At 37.6% G+C, this 13,079-nt stretch overlaps 1 protein-coding gene across 3 annotated transcripts in view; it reads left to right on the plus strand.

Moving 5' to 3' along the window:
* Positions 1 to 13,079, plus strand: part of cdh13 (cadherin 13, H-cadherin (heart)) — a 421,886-nt gene that overhangs the window by 344,806 nt on the left and 64,001 nt on the right. For all 3 annotated transcript variants that reach the window (XM_048168174.1, XM_048168172.1, XM_048168175.1), the window contains 2 exons: positions 8,965 to 9,147; positions 10,114 to 10,367. In XM_048168174.1, the coding sequence (XP_048024131.1) occupies positions 8,965 to 9,147; positions 10,114 to 10,367 (437 nt within the window). The remainder of the gene's footprint in view (positions 1 to 8,964; positions 9,148 to 10,113; positions 10,368 to 13,079) is intronic.

Consider the following 13,079-nt stretch of genomic DNA (forward strand, 5'->3'; position numbering starts at 1 on the left):
TATTTCATTAACTGATATAATGTTAATTTACCAACCTAATGAAGTACTAATATCTGTTTTGTACCTTTATAATACACTGACAGTCACCAAACACAGTGGTGATAAGAGTCACATGATGAATCTGAAGTTCATCACAAGCAGATTTTCCACAAGCTGAGAAGGACAACACTAACATATAGAAGGTGCACACAGTGTCATTCACACACACACTATGCAATAAACATTAATTTAACAACATTAGATGTAACATAAAACCCTAATGTACATAACTGATTAGAAAAAAATGAGAAAAACTAAGAAGAAAGAGTTATTTCAACGAAAATATATCAAATGTGAAGTGTCACGCAGGGAATGTCAATTTACGGTTTTTCACTGTAAATTTTACAATTAATTGTTATTTTTCACTTCCAAAAACTGTGAATTTAATGGTATTTTACAGTAAAATTACAATAAATGTACCGTTAGATCTATTACAGTTATTCACCGTATATAGTACGGAAACTTTCTGTAAACCAATTGACAGTTTTTCACCGCAGCATTTTTACAGTCTTTTACTGTTAAAATCACGGTCATTTTTTACAGGAATCTGGACCATATGCTGTAATTGGGCTGTAGTCATTTTGACTATGATGGTTCTTGAACTAGGAAAGAGAAAAATAAGGAAGGGCTATCAAGATGTTCCCTATCACTCCTCCCAACTTGGCTTTTAAATTTTGTCCATTATGTGCAAATAGAGCCATAGTTCACTCAATAGTTTTATGGACTGTATCATTTTGACTCCCACTTGATTTTCTCAGCAAATGAATGACCTTTTGGTTTTGCAAATATTCTTTCTTCATTATTAATCTTAGCAACCTTTCCCACTCTCCTGTTCCGTTTTTCCCCTCCAATAAGAGGACAGATAACATGTCCAGATGTCAATTCTATTGTGAGATGAAAACTATTTGGTTACCAACAGGAGCAAAGTCAGTTTAGCCTTAATATTATCGATGATGTGAAATTATGTCCCATTCCCTCCTGCCCCACAACCCCATTTCTGATGTAGCTCAATTTCTACACCTACACCATTATTATTTATGGTCATGGAATTATTATTATTATTACTTTAAAGAATGTTTTTGAAAGAAGTCACTTATGCTCACCAAGGCTGGTTTTATTTGTTTATAAATGCAGTAAAAGAATGCAAAAATGCTAAAATCAACAATTATTTCAAAATTTTGACCAAATGTGTATGTGTAGTGTGCATTGCAATAGCACGTCTTAAATGAAACATATTTCTTTGTCCTTGACAAAGGCACTTCTATTGAAAAGTCAAATAAAGATAATTACCCACAACAATTCTGGTCCCAAAAATAGGTGACATGTTTGCTGCCTGATGCTAAGTAATCATGAAGGGCACTTTCAGATCCACGATAGCACTACTAATAATGACAATACTTCAAAAACACTGATTTTCAGAGCAATGTTCTGCCTTTTAGTGTCTATGAGGACTCTGAGAGACTCTCTCAAATATCTTCAGGCCTGAAAAACATATGCAGATTTGTAGAATAAACTACAGTGTCTCCACAGATGTCATGATTAGAGCAAGAGGTTTCTTGGAAATTAAAGTGCATACTGTACATAGATAACAATTTATAATAACCTTTCTTAGGATACATTATTATTCAATACTAACAGTATGATTAACAGTAATGATTAAGTATATAATGTAAGTATATCCATGTAAGTATATCCATGTAAATTCATGTTTGAACTGCTGATCTGTTAAGCACCAAATACTTTTTGTTAACGTTTATATGAAGTTTTATCTATGCATGTTTTAGCTGCTTATTTAATATTAATATCAAAGCACCATTATACATTATTTTCCATGAAAATTAATAGGATAGCCTTTCAGTTAGAGCTTAAATTAATTTACTCAGAATGTGCTAACATGGCATGTCGAAAAAAGGAAACCAGCTTCTAACACTGTGTAATCCTTTATCAAATCTGCAAAGTCATTTCAGCATATTTAGCATGCATTAATATAAATTAATGTTTCTCATCAGTGTGTATGACAGGACTGAGCAGTCTTTCCGTTTGTATAATGAAAACACCAGACCACATTATAGTTGTTTAGCATATTTCATATTATGCAAATCTTTTCTTTGGAATCTTTCATTTGCATTTCTGCGTTTTAAATTGTTTACAAAACAACATGTTCGTCTCACAATGTACTAGATCGCTTTGCCAGCTTGTTAGTTATTTTGGCATGTTTATGCATTTATGATTTTACTCATCATGAGCTACAGTGATACTGCATCTGTTGCCATATATATGTCATTTTCATATCCATCAAGAACAGACGTATTCAGTCGAGGGATGACTTGATCATGCCCTCCTTTGTCACTCAGTATATGAGCTTGAGTAGCTAGAATACATTAGTTTAGTAAGAGAGTTAAGATCAAGTGTTGAACATTGTTCTTCTACTATATACAGACAGATTTAATTGGTATTTTTAAGGTGATGAAACATATGATTCTATATGACCTAGGTGAGACATTCACAGCACAATTTAAGCATTGTATAGAGAGTAGAACTGACACCCAGCCTTTATAGTACAACACACTTAATATCCACTACTGAGAGAGTAAGAGAGTGAAAGACTTATTAACTATAATTTTCAATTAGTGGATATTAGCATGTTTACAGTTCTGTTGTGGAGGCAAAGTCAAAGCTTGTGAAGTGATGTGTGGGTGTTTGCTATCATTTGTCTCATGGCTTTTGTTATTCGGTTCATGGAGAGCACTGAATGGCTGTTATATTTGAAAGCACTGCACTCAATATTTTGAATCAATATAGTTGTGCCAAACTTCTTATTGTTTGAGACTTTTAGTTACATACGTAACTATCATAACTTTATGGATTGAACCTTCAGCTCAAATTGGCTCTAAGAAAGTGTTTGTAGAAAATATTCTGAAGTAAAACACTATAGTCAGCAGAATCAAAGAAGCAGCGAACAATAGTTTATCAGCAATATCTTCATAACTGTGAGAAAATCAATGGAGTTGCTGATTTGTTTATATGACAATGTAGTTTTTTTTTCTTTTTTTAAATATTAATAGATGAAATTGGTTGGTTTTAATATTGTTGTTTAAAGCTGCTGTCCGCGATTTTTGGCCTTCTAGCGGTTAATAAACAGAACTGCAGAAGAACATTGTCTTGTGGAAGAACATTGTAGCCGGAACTACTTTTCTCCGTGTATGTCTATGGTGAGTCACGCAGTTACTGTAATACTCTGCGGCGAGTCCTACCAGTCTGGTCACAAAAACACGGTTTGGAAAATAGATTCATGTTGTATATTCTCATTATATAATTTTTGTAAATTATTAACACAAAAAAGTTGCAGACTGCAGCTTTAATATAGTTAAGTCCAATTTTGAACTGCATTCATGCTCCTAAAAGACTCATTAAAGTGTCTCATTAAACATGATTGTGTAAACACATTTATCTATTATTGAATTTATCTCATCATTTGGTATTGAATTTATTACTTTCCAAATATTTAAGTACTAAAACAACTGGAAACTAAACTTTTGAGATGAATTCACTTCGATTTTGGCACACTGACATATAGCTTCATTGTATCGGTTGTAAAAAATAAATTATTTTTTTTTTTTTATTGTACTGTCACACACCGTTACACGTAAATACATTTAGTTTCCACCAAGTCAAATTATAACACTAAACAAATAAATACATATTTAAGATGAACAGAATTGCAGTTTTAAATGCTTTATATATTTTAGTCATTTTAATTAACAGCTGCAAATCAATTGAAACTTAATGATGTGGGAATGATTATCTTTATATTTCATCACTTACCAAAATAAATTACATTTTAATGAATAGCACAACCAAGTGTCCAATAAGCCAGCAAATAGCAGTTTGGTGGTAGTAGTAGTTCCACATTGTCCCATGTGTACAGTTTTAATGTTTGTTTGTTTTTTGTTTTTTTTCTTCTTTTGTAGCATTGACACTTTCCAAACGTATTCAGATTGTTAAATACTGAAGCATTTTCAGTTTGACTGTGACAAACTGCATCCCTATGGATTTAACACAATTCTGTTGCACAGAACAAATTCATCTTACGTTTGGCAACCCTAAATGTAAGACTACAAGTCATAACTTCAAGATACTTTTATGAGCCCCCATCTGTCCTGTGAAGTCCAGCTGGTAATTAATGGACTACAGAGATGTACAACTATGTCACATGTCCTCATAAATAAAATCAGCTGTGTAAGGCAGTTTGTGAACAGTCCGGGATTCTCATTACATCTCAGGGGATGCAGTGATATATTTATCGTCATGACATCTTCAAACTGAAAGTGTCCTTAAGGATGAAGTAATGTGTCAGTTATAGAATTTGCTAGATAGCAAGATGCCAGACATACAGACAAGTCTGTTATCTGTATGTAAAAATGTCTACTTGCAAATCTGTCATAAGGGATGCACTTAGGCTTCATTCCAGTTTGCATACTATCCATGATTAATTGTATTCAAAATTAGAATTATAGCATCCAAAATTATAAAATATATGCTTAAGGTGCCTGGATGGTGTACTATAAATGAATTTAAAATCTTAGATTCTAAGCTTATATGCCAAAATATGGTGGTTTATGAAGGATTAGTACGGATTAGCCACAGTACTGCTGTACTGTATTTTAAAATCGTTTGTACTTTCCCATCACCAGCAACGTGCATACTTATAGTGCATGGCAGAAGAAAACAAATTAGGATGCAACACTTCATTTTGTGGGTTTGGCATTTAGTTTAGCATTTAGTTCCATCACTGCTCTCACACACCTGTCTATAATTTCCAAGTGAGCCCAAGACATTGATTAACAGGTTCAGGTGTGTTTGATTAGAGTTGGATCTAAACTCTGAAGAAATGAAAATCTCCATAAGCAGGATTTAAGTCTCTCAGCTAGTGCAATATGCTTAATTAAATTATGTCTACTCTATTCATTATACCACATATATTTTCTCTGGTTAAGAAAGAAATATGGCAGGTTTACAGTGCAATGTATTGACATCCCTTTAAAACATTTTAAATCCATATTTTTAAATCCATTCTTCAGACCTTCCCTTACAATCATAACTAAAAATCTGGATGGCCCTATTTTAGTTATTATAAAGTGTTACTGTAAGTTCTAATGGAATAACTGACACCGTCGGGGCCGCTGGCTCCTGATGAAGGGCCGTCAGACTGTGGAACACCTCAGTCTGTCACTCTGAGAGGCTGTGAAGAAAAAAGTTTCCTGTGGCATAAAAAGCACCTGTATTGTCATACACAGGCACATCAGGAGAGACCCTTCACATGACTCTTTTTCTCTGAAGCCTTCTGGAGTGCCTTTCACCTCGAAAGCGTTCCCAGTTTGGCTGCACGTAGAAACTGTTATTTTCTAGAATCTCGTTAAGCTGTGAAAACAGTATGCGGCTTTTTTCCTCACATTCCTGCTTTGAGATGTGCAATTTGAGACTTGTAAGTCAAGCAGAGTTTTTCGAAAGGTCATGAATGTTGATTTGATTCCTCAAACAGATGTCAAGATGAAGGGGGAGTTACAGTATCAGGTGCGAATTTTCTGAGCTATTTGTTACTAAAGCAGTAGCACGGCTCAAAACGAATCTCCAATGATGCCTTCACACTGTGCTACATTACTGATAATGAATGGAATGCCAAATAATCCCAGTCATTCTTGGCTTCCGGGTGTTGCCGCACCGGTAGCTCTGTAGGAAGTGATTTATCTCGCTCCGGCCACATTCTCTCTCCTTCTCACTTGCCCTGTGTTCTGTTGCTGGAGGGCTTTAACTAGGTGACATCTACCTCACACACACAAACCCACCCCGTCCTCTCAGTTTTGGGGTCTAGCCTCGGGTTGATAACTTCTCTGTTTGTCACACTGCTGGTTGCTTTGTGAACTCGGAGGGATTGGGGTCTTATCAGTGGTATGGCAGGGCCAGGGTATCAGCAGCCAACAAAGATTGAATACATCCATCTGACCGCTTCACTGCCCCAGATGATTAAATGAAACACGACCGGTCAGCGGTGTGAAGATGCACAGCGTGAGGCTGTGCGGATGCATTCGTGTCCCTTTATAAACATTTGTGACAATGTTTGTTTAATTGTTTATTCCACACATGATAAAATCTTGGATGATAGCGGGAGAGTATCTCCCGCCGCTGTGATTTTGACAGTGATACACCTGCAGGGCTCGCTGTAGACACAAGGCTCTCATTGGAGCTGAAGTAATATGTAAGTGATGTAATCGCTCGATGGCCTTCAGCAGACAGATACAATCTCGTCTTCTTTGAGGCACACATAGGTTTTAAGGACACGGTGAGCCGGGTCTGTGTTTCAGAAATGAAACAATGAAATGGAGATCTATTTTCAGGAAAGGATGAACCATGGCTTATATGTAAGGCTGACTCCAGGAGTGTTTTCTCTCTCTCTTTCTCTTGTAAGGAACAAAATCACTGGGTTCTTTCTTTTTACTATTAAAGAATTCTTCTTGAGAGATGGGCCTTTACAAATGAAAAATCTATATTTTCAGGTGAGACTGAGGCTGAAAGTCATTGCTTGCATCTACTACCTGATGTGTCTACAGCTGATTCTGGTAGCAGTACCTTTTCACACTTTCACACAGGACCCTATTTTAATGATCTAAGTGCATGGTCTAAAGCGCACAGCGCAGGTGCACTTAGGGTGTGTCCAAATCCACTTTTGCTAGTTTAAGGATGGGAAAAATGGTGAGCGCACCCGGCGCATGGTCTAAAAGGGTTGTCCCTGTTCTCTTTGGTCAATGGCACAGTTTATTTCAGTTTCCTCAAAATAGTAACACGCTAACAATGCACCTGAACACGTCATTTTCAGACCAGCAAGCCCATGGTCACACAAATGGGTGCAACAGCATTTTCTATTTAATCAACGTGGCGCAGGACGTGAAAATGATAACCGCGTCGGGCCGAAATTAGCAAAAAAAAAACACTTGCGTCACACCTGGCGCCGCATTGTGCCGAGTGTATGATAGGGCCCGCGGTTATCAGTTGGCACGTAAATGTTTCTAAATACACATTTATTTCCATGTTTACAAAAATGTTTTAATAAATACTACTTTTTTATAAATACTTTTTTTTACTACATCCTACAACTTTGTTTATTTCCATGTTTATATAAAAGATAAGAACATTTTCAATGTGGTTCTAGGCTTTAAGATCGCACTTTACATGTAAAAAGTGCCTATTGTATAGTTTATTTGAATATAATTGAAAACAGAAAACAATAAAAGGCCAAGAAAACAAATCATTCTATAAATCATACTATGTAATGTTTTTTCTGAAAATGTAATAATGCAGAAAGTTTTCTCTGATAGGAAGGTTTAGGAATAGGTTTAGGGTTAGAGGATAGAATATACAGTTTTTATAGTATAAAAATCATTATGGAAAGGCCCCATAAAACATGAAAACCTGTGTGTGTGTGAGCACACACGTGCGTATCGAGAGACAGATGGCAAGTGAAAAAACTAAGCGTGAATGTTTGTCAATGTAGATGTGCCTCCATGACATTAATGGTTTTCTTCACTGTTAATCTTGGATGGTTCACAAATGTGGCTCCTAACTCAATAGCAATAAGCATTAAGTTAAAGAGAGGGCTTAGTGGCACTTCAGTCCCACAGAGGTTTAAACCGCTGAGCTTCGCTTTCCAAACTTCTCTAATTCATCCTGCCACCCAGATCCAGCAGCACCCTCTTCAGGACGCTGATGACCTTCGCATCTGGCCCCCTACACCCTCCCCACTGGACAGCTCTTATAAAGGGAGCACATCCCTGAGGTATAGAAGGGGTGCTCACTTCACAAGTCACTAAACAGAAATGATAGCAGAGCTGATGGGGACCAGAGCTCATCTGGTCCTTCTAGGAACACTTCATCTCCCCAAACAGGCCTGTGACATTGGGCCGGATTGAGCAAGGACTATGGAGATTTCCGACACTCTGAATAGAGTGGCTTTCATCCAGTGACAAAAACAGGACAAGAACTGTTTCATACAGGCTTAGCTTAAGCCTTATCTTTGACAGAGAAACAGAAAGAAGGATAGGAGGAGAGGTGAATGTAAGGCAGAGATTCTGCATGTACCAAACAAGGAAGTAAGGAATTGATGCAGCCGTAGGTTGATCACTTCTTTTATTACTCAAGGTGGTGCATGGTTAGCCGAAAACAATAGACCCTGTCCCCCTGGCTGTGTTAATATCTGTAAACATAAGAGGCACAATTATAGAGATCTAGTCAAAGCATTCATTTCCACAGCCAGCAACTCCTCCACTGTGCATTCGGTCTTATTGCTTTAAGAGATCGGAAAGCGAATTATAAATATAGACCCTTTTCACAGACTGTGATGACGCGTTTTAACGGTCATCAATATCTTAAATCCTGCAACGTTTTTTATATTTTCATTTTTTTTTTAAATGTATGTACATTTTTAACACTATACTAAGTATTATATTATACCTTTGCATCAAATTACAAAAAACTAGTTAACGTTGCTGTGAGGGTGTTTCTAATACAGCGGCTATGGGAGTGAAGGTAAAAATTACATCTTTCTCTCTTCTAACTGCCATTATCAATAGCTATCTATTTTTTTCCTCTTTTTGAAAGATGTGCAAACACTGTTGTGGAGTTTTTCTTTTGCTATTTGAGCAAATGGAAACACAAAAAATATATTTAATGTATGCTCTCATTCACCGCTATAGAATTTTACCCAACTATGACGACTTCTGAGAAACCCGGAAATGTGAAAAGGGTCTTTTGATTACAAACTGCAAATTCAAATAATGTGTCAATGTACATGTGATATCAAATGCCGAAGTGTTGGTTTAATACAGTTTCCTGGTTTGAAACATTTGACCGATCAAGCAATCTGTGCTGTAGTTCCAGGCATCTGTGAATGAGGGATCAACTGGGGTGGTAGTGAACCTGACTGTGGACGACAGAGATGACCCAGCCACCGGAGCCTGGAGAGCCATTTACTCCATCATCAATGGAGATCCCAACCAGAACTTTGAGATACAGACCAACCTGGACAACAATGAAGGGATGCTGTCAGTGGTAAAGGTGTGTGATTTCAATTTCAGTCAATGTGTTTGGTTCAGTTACTTGATTGCCTTGTAATGGTGAAAACTTATGAAGGTCCCCTTATAGGCTTGAACCTTTAAAGTTTAGGTTAGCAAATCATAGGTCACCCAGAATTTCACCCACTTATCCAAAAGTGATGAATCTGAAAAGAAGTAGACGTTCATGAGCCACTAAAGTAGGTCACTTAATGTAACAACTTAACTGCAGAGATAAAGTTGTAGTTTTACGAGAGGGCTGCCCAATCTCCTAAAGGGCCACCTTCCTGTAGAGAAGGGATGTGCCTGCTCCTGGAGGGTCAATGTCCTGCAGAGCTTAGCTCCAACCTGCCTTAACACACTTGCCTGTGGGTTTCTAATCTTGAGGACCTTGATTAGCTAGGTCTACTGGGTTTAATTAGGGTTTCAGCTAAACTCAGGATAGTGGCAGGATAGAGTAGAGTTTAGCTCCAACTCAAATAAAACACACCATATTCTCATTAACCATTCCAGTCGTATCCAACTCTTGGTGATTCTTTCCAATTTGCCTATACTGCATGTTTTTGGATTGTGGAGGAAACCAGAGTGAGAAACCCATGCAGACACAGGGAGAACATGCAAACTCCACACAGAAAGGACTCCTGGCTCAGACTCGAACCTGGGACCTTTTTGCTGTGAGGTGACAGTGCTACCCACTAAAACACAGCTGTTTAAGCTCTTCTGGATTACTAGAAACTTACAGCCAGGAGTTTTGGAGCTTAACTCTGCTGGAAAGTGACCCTCCAGAAACTGGACTGGATGCCCTGCTCTTGCTCATGTTGTAAAGATGTGCTGCAAGTTGCTTTGTAGAAGAAAGCATGTACTAATTGAAGAGTAATGTAATAAAAAGTCATTTGCTTGGTATACTTACAGTACATCCTGGTTATTTGATCACTCTTACATAATTCTATTTGTCTTTTGTCTTTCGCAGCCTCTGGACTATGAAAGTGCAATGTTTCACACACTACTGATAAAAGTAGAAAACGAAGACCCTCTGGTTCCTGACGTTGTGTACGGCCACAGCTCTACAGCGACAGTTTACATTACAGTTATGGATGTGAATGAAGGGCCGGTGTTCTTCCCAGATCCTCTGGTTGTCATCAGGAGAGAGAATATTCCCGTAGGGAGCTTTGTGGCCATGCTGAACGCTACTGACCCGGATTACCTACAAAGCCAGAACATAAGGTTGGTGCTGATACCATCATTATGACTATGACCCTGTCCCAAATGTGATTTCTGTCTTTGTTCACACTTTTGTGTTGTAATGCTGCATAAACTGTTAGATAACCTTTTAGATAAAAGGTTGTTTTGAGAGAGCATCACTAGCACAAAGGGGAAGCTCATAAGTACCTTTCTGATTGAAATAATTACATATGGGACCAAGTGCATCATTTCCAGAGCCAATATTGATAAATAATGTTTAGTTTCTGTGAAAAATGGAAGAATAACTTTTATGAACTCTGAAACAAATTTCACATAGTTTGAAACTAATTTCACAGTTTAAAAGTTTGGGGTTTAGGAAATCACTTTTGCCTGGTTACATTCTCATAGGAGTCTGACAGGGTAGTTTGTGATGACAGCAGAAAACTAATCAAAGCCTCGGACAAGTGGGTTAGCATGGCCCCTGCCACTTAGACATGTTTTGTGTGGTTATTTTTGTCTTACTGTTCTCTGTCCTTATTCCAATGTATTTGCTGTGTTCTCAGAGAAATGTTTGACATGCGAGCACACAGCTCTGCATAAGAGAGTTTGACCATCTGTGCAGGCATTCATCTTGCATCCCAACTACATGATTGACTAAGTACTTGGAGCTGCTACCTCTAAAATGATTCTCAGAGTCTTGTGACATAGCTTTTTAATTACCTCGAAACCTCATTATATAATGCATAGACTAATGTTTTAACCCACTGTGATAGTTATATAATTCTTATCTAGTATGATTGGGCAATTGCTTCTAATGTAAATCTCTTATGTACGTCTGGTTTGTGTATTTACATGATAGGGATTTTAAAATAGCGTCTTTATTGTTATTCAGCAATAAGGCTATGCAAGGTTGTAGCATATGTTTTAAAATCAAAAGTAGCTGAAGTGAACACATTTTTTCACACTTTCTCTATTCCTACCTTGTTCATTCCCCCTTCTTCATTGTGGATGTGGTGTGTACACATTTGCATTTGTTATGTGATCTCAGTGTAAGCTGTGCTACGCTTGTTCAGATCAGGAGAATTTAAACAGGCTCCTGTGATTCGCCGTGTCCTCTGAGCCTGTATGAAACTCTCAGAATGAAACTCGGTGTGCCGCTGTGATCATGTGCTCTGCCATTATTACCGCTCTGTCCTGCTAGTTAGAGTGAGCCCTCCTCATCACAAACCATATGAGCTCTCTCCCTTCTCTTTCTCATTCTGTCCTCTCTTCATTCCTCATCTCTTCTATATCTGTCCTCTCACTGCTTGCCTCACCTCTTTTGATCTCCTTTTCCCAGTAAAAGGCTCTTTGAAGTACCATAGCTTTCACCTGAGGCTATAAGTGGAGGGACTGAGTAAGAAAAAAAAAAGAACAGGCTGCAGGAAAATGAAGAGGAAGGACAGAGGGAAAGCTTTAGAGGAGACGACAGAAGGGAGACGACATACGTGTACATGTGCAGAAGTTTCTTTTTGATGTATCTGTTCTCTGAAATTCATATTAATTGTTTAAACACATCTATCTATTTATCGATCATTCTATCGATTGATCGATCAATCAATCAGTCAATCAATCAGTCAGTCAATCAGTAAATCAATTGTTGTACTATATATCATTCTTTCATTGTCTTTATGCATCTCTCTATCCTTCAATCTATCAAACTTTTCCATACTTTTTTCATTCCCTGTAACACAGTTCTGATAATATTAGCAGAAGCTGCCCCATAGATTACCCCATAGCAAGGACAAAGAGTACAAAAGAAAGTGAAACCCCACTGATCTATCTGTCTACCTGTGTCCCATGGTGGTACTTAAGGACTACTTTGTAAAAGATATGCAATCAGGTGCCCTTGACAAAAGACGAGTATAAAAATTGAGGAATGACTGCAGAATTAGTAGACTTATCAAGAACTACAGATAGTGGAACTGATATTGTGAGCAACAGGATTATTATAGTCACTATATAGACCTCTGATTTGAAGCCCAGAGAAACGTGTGCTTTGCTGTCAAAAGATGAAGTTTAAAAGCAACTCTGGCCCTGTCCCAAATGGCACCCTAAACACTTGCGGCCTTCTTATGAGTCCACACTTTGGTGACGTAACACCGCTTTGACTGTCGGGAAGAAGTCTGCTGTGGAGCTCGTTTCAGTGCGGGCTTGGCAAAAGTGCGCATCGAGAGTGCCTATCGACCGCAAATGGGGTGCTCGTGAACACCCTTCTGAAACCTAAAATGACAAATACGGTCTCATGGAATTAATGGACACGTGCACAGACACATGGCAGCCATTGTAAGTCCACAAGACTGAAAGTGCATATGAAGTGTGCCATTTGGGACAGGGCCTCTGTTGTATTTGTTTCTACATTAATTTATATTCTGAAAACATGGAAATGATTCTGCTTCAAAGAGAAAAAGGAAACCATTGTTAGATCTTGTTTGATGTCTGATTCTTTTCTCTTTAATGTATACTCTAATGTATACTCTAATTTTGTTGAACATTGTGCTCTTTTTTGTTTTGAACTGACAGAATTGGCATCGATTTTTCCATACAAACATATTCATATATTGTTCTCTAGATTTATCATAAAAAGCTTGTACATGAACCATAATTCACAAGGATGTTTTTCACATCCTGCCAGTTTTATGTCTTTATTGATGGAAGATAAAAGGAAAATGGTCTTGAGGCATTCAGTGGAATTATTTATTAGAGATAGAGCTT

This window comes from Megalobrama amblycephala, linkage group LG19 (assembly GCF_018812025.1).
Source record: "Megalobrama amblycephala isolate DHTTF-2021 linkage group LG19, ASM1881202v1, whole genome shotgun sequence".
NCBI classification, from domain to species: domain Eukaryota; kingdom Metazoa; phylum Chordata; class Actinopteri; order Cypriniformes; family Xenocyprididae; genus Megalobrama; species Megalobrama amblycephala.